Consider the following 8,236-nt stretch of genomic DNA (forward strand, 5'->3'; position numbering starts at 1 on the left):
ATATATATATATATATATATATATATATATTACTATAAGTGGGAACATCACAAATGAAAAGTTGAAATACCAAAATGCCCCTGTAAAATTAAATGACTCTATTACCATTTTTAAGAGTAAAAAAATCTGATTTTCCCACTTTTAGTCATCTTTTTTCACTAATTCTTTTCATTTTATTTAATAAGAAGTCCAAAAGTCCATGTCATGTGGGTAACATCTTATAAACAGAAGTTCAAAGATCACAATTGATCTTACAGTCGTTTCTAAGCCAAAATGGTGAGTCTTATTTTGAGTTTAAACTTCTTTTTAATGTTTTGTTCAATTCTTCGAGCTTTGTTCTTAAAATTTCTCTATTAAGAACTTTTTTTTTTTAACTTTTCACAAGAGTTTTAGGTATTTACAAATGTATATATATTCAGTTTTGATATGAAATTGTTGGAAAATATGGGTACTACAAACAGAGGTTAGAGGATATTTGAAGGAATTGGTTTTCCGATCGAATGAAGGGATTGGTGTACACAAGCGCAAATAAGATTAGATTTGTTGTGCACATGAAATACTTTTTTTTTATATCAAATTGAAGATCACATGAGGTAAAATAATTTCATAGTTTGTATTGAAATTTTTATGAATATTTTATTTCTCCAAATAAATTATTTTTTTGTGTACAAAAAATGTGATGAACATATCTTTTGATATCTATATTTCTTGTCTAACAGTGATGATTTAATTTTGATGTCGAGCAAGGTTGTTGTATACGGCTACTCTGTGAAGTTCATGATTATTATGATCATATTCTTTCTTCCATTTTGAATCTTCAGGTAATTGTTGTTTTAATTTTAAGATTGCTTCTCTCTTTTTCTTTTTTTTTTCTTTTTTGTTTTTTTGGTGAAAACGTTTGAGTTCCTATAACATGAAACTTATTTTTTTCATATTTGCCTTTTTCCATTTATCAGGTACGTTTCTTTTAAATTTCTCAACTCTTTAAACATAGGTAGTATGAATACTCTTTGCAATAATAAATAAATATTATTTACAAAACAATAACATGCACTCTTTATACTCTTTATTTACCGATATATAATTCATTCCTTTTTGGATCAAGTTACCGTGAATTTTTAATTTTGATTTTAGGATTAGATTTTTCCCGATTCAAGAATCTCTTAATATACTTTCTAATTAGTAATTATATTTGGATATTTAATACTACAGAATAGTAGTTATGTAGGAATAAAATGCTAGAGAATTTACATACTCTCAAGAGTATCCAATTATGAATATATGTTGTAATCAATATAATGCAATTAGGGAACATTTACTATGATAAATAATACTACTAGATATCCTACATAAAAGTGGCCTTACATATTCCCACGTTATATAAGTAAGATAAGTTACCATTATTGCCATTGGGTTCTTCATGTTAGAAGTTTTCTTCCTAATTTGACAATATTCATGAGTTATGCATTTTATTCTCACATCGGTGGTTTTAAAACTGGGAAATTCTTACTTATAAAGTTGAACTGCATACTAAAAAACCACAAAAATATTGAAAGATTTTTTAAATGTTAGTTAAACACTGATCTAACTATAATCTTTTATGCTAAAATATCAATATTCGTCCTAACAAAGATTTAAAAAGTTGAACTTAAAAGAATACAAATACGAGAACCATTCATATGAACTTAATTCATTAAAGAAAGTTATAGTATATCTTTGGGATTAAATCTTACTATTATATAAGAATTCACAATGAATTTGCATTGAGAAACCTTCACATTTGTAAAGTTAGCTCTTTGAATGCTATTTATACATATACAGTATTAAGTAACATTTGTAATATGCGAAAAGAAATATAATTTTATTATTTAAAATACTGCTTTAAAGTTTAAATGTATTTATTAAATCACTTTGTTGGACTACACTAAATATTTATCCAAACACTTTAACATAATAAAATCATACCACTTTATAGTACTATATAGATATATCGTTGTTTTTGTTGTTGTATAAATTAAAATATTTTGAAAAATGTATTCAAGGTCCTTCAATTTAATAAGCTTTATAATTTAACATTGTCGTTCTCTGTTTTTTACAACTTTGCGATCGAACATCATGTTTGTGGATATAAAAAGTATAACAAACTTTTATTTTGTTTTATAACACTAATATGTTATCAATCGATGTAACTTTTTTTAAAAATTGTATACTTATTGACATAGGGTTCACGCGCAATGCGCGTGTCCAGAAACTAGTATATATATATATATATATATATATATATTAGAAGTAGTACTTTTGTTTTTCATAAAAAGTAAAAGCATTACACATATAAATTTTAAAAGGTAATATTAATCTTCAATCGGAAGACTTGGCCTTCATATACAATTAGTTGAACACAATCGAATCAATGGATGTTTGAGTTCCTCAAGAAAGAGTCTTGTTGGTATATAATTACCACAAGGCATCAATTCTTTAGGGCATAATACATAAATGTGCCCTTTAACTTGGCCTCATTTTACGTTTATGTTCTCCAACTTTGGATATGCACAAATAGACACTTAAACTTGTATAAAGTAGAACAAGTAAATATATGAGTCCTACATGGCACAATACACGTAGGACACCACGTAGGACAAAAAATGACATGTAGGATGCCATGTAGGTCATGTGTGTCTATTTGTTCAACTTTATACAAGTTTAAGTGTCTACTTGTGCACACCCAAAGTTAAAGGGCATGAATGTGATTTGAAGCCAAGTTAAAGGGCATATTTATGTATTATGTCATTCTTTAGTTCAGGTTTGTAGCAAATGATTTCTTAAAACAATTGAAACTTTGCGTAATCCATTGTAGTTGCTTTCAGTTTTCTAATATTTTCTCCCAACTTGACACATAAACAATTGAATGCCTGAAATTTATCTATTCCATCCAAAATTTGGGCACACAAGTTCAGTTACGCAAAAAACAAAGAAACCTGCTGATAAAAGTAGAGAGAAAGAAGATGCAATGATTACTGATCAAGTAAAGTTTCATCTTTTTTATGAAGATGATCAAGTAAAGTATCATTGCAGCAATCTATCCCAAAAATCACATAGTTATATAAGACATTATTTCTGAAATTTAAGGAGAAAAGCAACAAGAAATAAAAAAAAAGAGAAATAGAGAGAGAGAGAGAAAAAAAACAGCGATGGCTGAAGCAGCAGTTTCCTATGTTGCAGAGCGGCTTATTGATCTTCTCCAGAAAAAAATTGTTTTCCTGAAAAACGTCCGACAAGGAGTTGAAGGAATGCAAGATGAGCTTGTCCGTATGAAGTGTTTCCTGAAAGATGCAGATATGAAGCAAGAGGAAGATGAGGCTGCAACAATCCGCAATTGGGTATCTGAAATCAGAGCAGTTGCCTACCATGCTGAGGATGTGATTGAAATATTCATCCACCAAGTTGAGTCCCAAAAACGACAGTGTTTCTTCATCAAGTGTGTCTTCTATCCTAAGAAACTATACTGTCTTGACAGAGTAGGGAAAGAGATCGAATCGATTCAGACCAGAATTCTTGAAATATCCAACCGTCGTGAAAGATACGACATCAGGCATATTCGAGATGGGGAAGAGTCAAGCACAACACATGAGAAGCTGCTGAACTAAGACGCTCCTCACCCTTGGTTGCCAATAAGGATGCTGTTGGTCTAGAGAAGCATGTGAGCTCTGTCGTGTCAATCCTTCTGAAGGAGGACAATCGGCTTCGTGTTGCTTCAATTGTTGGTATGGGGGGCGTCGGCAAGACGACTCTTGCCAAGGAAGTTTATAACCAAACTCAAATCAGAGACAAGTTTGACACTCGGGCATGGCTTTATGTATCCCAAGATCATAAGCCCATGAAGATCATCAAGGAACTCATTTTACAACTGGCAAATCCAGAAGAAGATAAAGTGAAGATAGTTGACACGATGGACAAATTGTCAGAGGCCAGTTTGGATAAAATGCTCCAGAGGCGTTTGAAAGATACATGCCATCTCATTGTTCTTGATGACACCTGGACCACAGAAGCATGTGATCTCATTGTTAGGTCATTTCCTGACAATGATAAGTCAAGTAGATTGCTACTTACCAGCCGCCGAAAGGAGGTTGCTTTGCATGCAGATCCCCATGCCACACCCTACAAACTTGAAGAATTGAGCGAAGAGGAGAGCTGGGAACTCTTTCTCAAGAAAGTGTTTGCTGAGGATAGAGAGTGTCCACAGGACTTGGTGGACGTGGGAAAAGAGATTCTGGAAAAATGTGATGGGTTGCCACTGGCAATCACTGTCATAGGAGGTCTCTTGGCGGGGAAGAAGAAGCAAAGAAGTGAGTGGCAGAGAGTACAGCGAGGCCTCAGTTCATACCTNTAGTCAAAAGAGAATTATTAAACTAAAGACTATCTAGAGAAATCTCATTTTCTAACACTTTAATTATTGTTTCTTTTCCATATTTGTAATCTTGAGATTATTTGTTGGGATCTTGATATCTAATAAGAATTTAATTTCATTCGGGAAGAACAGTCTTTTTACTGTTATTTCCTCTGAGAAATATGGAGAGTAACTTCTGTAGGTTTATTATACTAGTTGTGTCTCAACATCTTCAATTATTACCTTGCTCTCCATTGAATGTTTATGCCCCAAATTACACATTATCTCCTTTTCCAATGCATATGCATATTTCATCATTGAACAATTAAATTTTCTGTTATACGAAGATGCCAACCTCATGATTCTCCACTCACTTCATCAATATACTCTGCACACCCTTATCCTTGGTTTCTGAAGATATATTAGAAACAGTACTTTAACTTTCATAAAAAGTAAAGCATTACACATATAAAATCGAAGAGGTAACATTAATCTTAAACCGGAAGACTTGGCCTCCATATACAATTAGTTGACACAGTCAGAATCAATGGATGTTTGAGTTTCTCAAGAAAGAGTCTTGTTGGTGTATAATTACCACAAGGCATAAATTCTTTACTTCAGGTTTGTAGCAAATGATGTCTTAAAACAATTGAAACATTGCGTAATCCATTGTAGTTGCTTTCAGTTTTCTAATATTTTCCCCCATTTGACACCATAAAAAATTGAATGTCTGAAATTTATCTATTCCATCCAAAATTTGGGCACACACAAGTTCAGTTCTAAGGTTTGAACGGTAGGACACGAAAACGCAAAAAACAAAGAGAGCTGATTAAAGTAGAGAGAGAATATGCTATGATTACTGATCAAGTAAAGTTTCATCCTCTTTTTATAAAGATGATCAAGTAAAGTATCATTTTAGCACATTGCAGCAATCTATCCTTAGAAGCACATAGTTATGTAAGACATTAATTCAGAAATTTAAGGAGACAAGCAACAAGAAATAAGAAAAAAGAGAAATATAGAGAGAGGAAAAAAAACAGAGATGGCTGAAGCAGCAGTTTGCTATGTTGCAGAGCGGCTTATTGATCTTCTCCAGAAAAAAATTGTTTTCCTGAAAAACGTCCAACAAGGAGTTGAAGGAATGCAAGATGAGCTTGTCCGTATGAAGTGTTACCTGAAAGATGCAGATATGAAGCAAGAGGAAGATGAGGCCGCAACAATCCGCAATTGGGTATCTGAAATCAGAGCAGTTGCCTACCATGCTGAGGATGTGATTGAAATATTCATCCACAAAGTTGAGTCCCAAAAACGACAGTGTTTCTTCATCAAGTGTGTCTTCTATCCTAAGAAACTATACTGTCTTAACAAAGTAGGGAAAGAGATTGAATCGATTCAGACCAGAATTCTTTAAATATCCAACAGTCGTGAAAGATATGGCATCAGGTATATTCAAGGTCTCGGAGATGGGGAAGGGTCAAACACAACACGTGAGACAGTGCGTGAACTAAGACGCTCCTCACCCTTGGTTGCCAATAAAGATACTGTTGGTCTAGAGAAACATGTGAGCTCTGTAGTGTCAATCCTTCTGAAGGAGGACAAACGGCTCCGTGTTGCTTCAATTGTTGGTATGGGGGGCGTTGGCAAGACGACTCTTGCCAAGGAAGTTTATAATCAAACTCAAATCAGAGACAAGTTTGACACTCGGGCATGGCTTTATGTATCCCAAGATTATAAGCCCATGAAGATCATCAAGGAACTCATTTTACAACTGGCAAATCCAGAAGAAGATAAAGTGAAGATAGTGGACACGATGGACAAATTGTCAGAGGCCGGTTTGGAGGAAATGCTCCAGAGGCGTTTGAAAGATACATGCTATCTCATTGTTCTTGATGACATCTGGACCATAGAAGCATGTGATCTCATTGTTAGGTCATTTCCTGACAATGATAAGTCAAGTAGATTGCTACTTACCAGCCGCCAAAAGGAGGTTGCTTTGCATGCAGATCCCCATGCCACACCCTACAAACTTGAACTATTGAGCGAAGAGGAGAGCTGGGAACTCTTTCTCAAGAAAGTATTTGCTGAGGATAGAGAGTGTCCACAGGACTTGGTGGACGTGGGAAAACAGATTCTGGAAAAATGTGATGGGTTGCCACTGGCAATCACTGTCATAGGAGGTCTCTTGGCTGGGAAGAAGAAGCAAAGAAGTGAGTGGCAGAGAGTACAGCGAGGCCTCAGTTCATACCTTGTCAAAACTCAAACTTATGGCGTATCAACAATTTTGGCTTTGAGTTATCAGGACTTACCTCCCCATTTAAAATCTTGCTTTCTCTACTTTGGCCTTCTCCAGAAAGGCAAAGACATACCTGTGAAGCAACTCATGCACATATGGATTGCCCATGGTCTTATTCATCAAAAGGGAGAACAAACATTAGAGGACACTGTGGAGGATTATCTTGATGAGCTCATTGGCAGAAATATGCTTCCAGTAATCCTAGTTACAGCAGATGACAGAGTTAAGAGTTGCCGGCTCCATGATCTCCTACGAGACTTTTGTATGATGAAGGCCAAGGAAGAAATGTTTCTGGAGGTAGATAATCCATCTATATCCCTCTCTGGATCTCGGCACCGTGTCCTTTACTCTCCAGTAAAGAGGTACGAATATTTGGGAAATTCAAAATCATATATAAGATCTCTTCTATCCTTTGATTCATCTGCTAAACTAGTTAACCTTGATTGTATTTGTACAAGTAGTTTCAAACTTCTCAGAGTGCTATACATAGACTCTCCTGGTTTAAAGGTGATCTCAGATAGTATTGGGAAACTATGTTCCTTAAAGTACTTAGGCATAGGATGGAAGACATGTATTAAGAAGTTTCCCCATTCGATAAGTCGTTTGCAGAACTTGGAAACAATAGATATGCCCATGTCTAGGTTTTATTCTGTGAAAGTTCCTAATGTCTTGTGGAAGTTAGAGAATTTACGGCATATACTTGGTTACATAAATTCCCCCAGCCTATTGAAGATTGACCTACCTAACAATCTCCAAACTCTAGGCAGCATACCTGTTCATCACTGGATGCACCATGAAAACCTGACAAGAATGACTCATCTCCAAAAAGTTGGTTTACTCATTGGAAGTGCTGATAACCTAGACATGACTAGATTATGTGATTCACTTTCAGAGCTTGAGAGCCTTCAATCCTTGTGTTTGGAAGTAGAGGGTAGCGTGAAAATATCTTTGGTTGCTGGTTTATCTAAGTTGAGTCATGTTGTCAAGCTTAAGTTGAAGGGAGGCTTAGCATCAATACCAGATAATTCTTGCGTATTTCCACCTAAGCTTTGTCAGCTGACTTTGGTGAACTCGAACCTCCATCCAAAGTCAATACAAGTATTGGAGAAGTTAACCAACTTGTCAGTTCTAAAACTAGTTAAAGCTTTTTGTAAGTATGATAGGGATGGGCATCAAGAGTATAGGATATCGGAGAATGGGTTTCGTGGACTCAAGTTTCTCAGGGTGGATCAACTAATGTATATGAAAGCGATGAATCTAGGGAAAGGTGCAATGGATGGACTCAAATGTCTGCAAATCTTCAAATGCTACTCGTTGACGAGGCTCCCAGAAGTGTTGATATCATTGACTAACCTCGAGAAGCTGGAAATTCGAGAAATGCCTTAAGCATTTATTGCTACGCTTCAGGATTCAGATTTGTATAAACACGAGCACATTCCCAACGTTGTGGTTGGACATCCCAGTACAGATTATGAAGAATGGATCGCACAACTAGAGCGTGAAAGTACTATTGATAGAAAGGCCAGAGAATAAATACAGGCAGCATATGAAGCACTTCA

The 8,236-nt window shown here is 35.1% G+C and overlaps 3 protein-coding genes across 3 annotated transcripts in view; all 3 read left to right on the plus strand.

Annotated features, from left to right (window-relative positions):
- The window catches only part of LOC125846004 (putative disease resistance protein At1g50180), a 22,951-nt gene extending 15,524 nt beyond the window's left edge, over positions 1 to 7,427 (plus strand). Inside the window, exon 3 of the mRNA XM_049525474.1 lies at positions 7,185 to 7,427. The gene's annotated coding sequence lies outside the window, so the exon portion shown is untranslated. The remainder of the gene's footprint in view (positions 1 to 7,184) is intronic.
- Positions 3,189 to 4,387, plus strand: LOC125846007 (putative disease resistance protein At1g50180). The gene is made up of 2 exons (XM_049525476.1): positions 3,189 to 3,416; positions 3,674 to 4,387. The coding sequence occupies exons 1-2, from the start codon at positions 3,189 to 3,191 to the stop codon at positions 4,385 to 4,387; spliced, it is 942 nt and encodes a 313-aa protein (XP_049381433.1).
- LOC125846008 (putative disease resistance protein At1g50180) lies at positions 5,427 to 8,063 on the plus strand. The gene is made up of 2 exons (XM_049525477.1): positions 5,427 to 5,713; positions 5,828 to 8,063. Exons 1-2 carry the CDS (start codon positions 5,427 to 5,429, stop codon positions 8,061 to 8,063), a joined length of 2,523 nt encoding a protein of 840 aa, XP_049381434.1.
- Positions 8,064 to 8,236: the final 173 nt, after the last annotated feature.

This window comes from Solanum stenotomum, chromosome 11 (assembly GCF_019186545.1).
Source record: "Solanum stenotomum isolate F172 chromosome 11, ASM1918654v1, whole genome shotgun sequence".
Classification (NCBI taxonomy): Eukaryota; Viridiplantae; Streptophyta; class Magnoliopsida; order Solanales; family Solanaceae; genus Solanum; species Solanum stenotomum.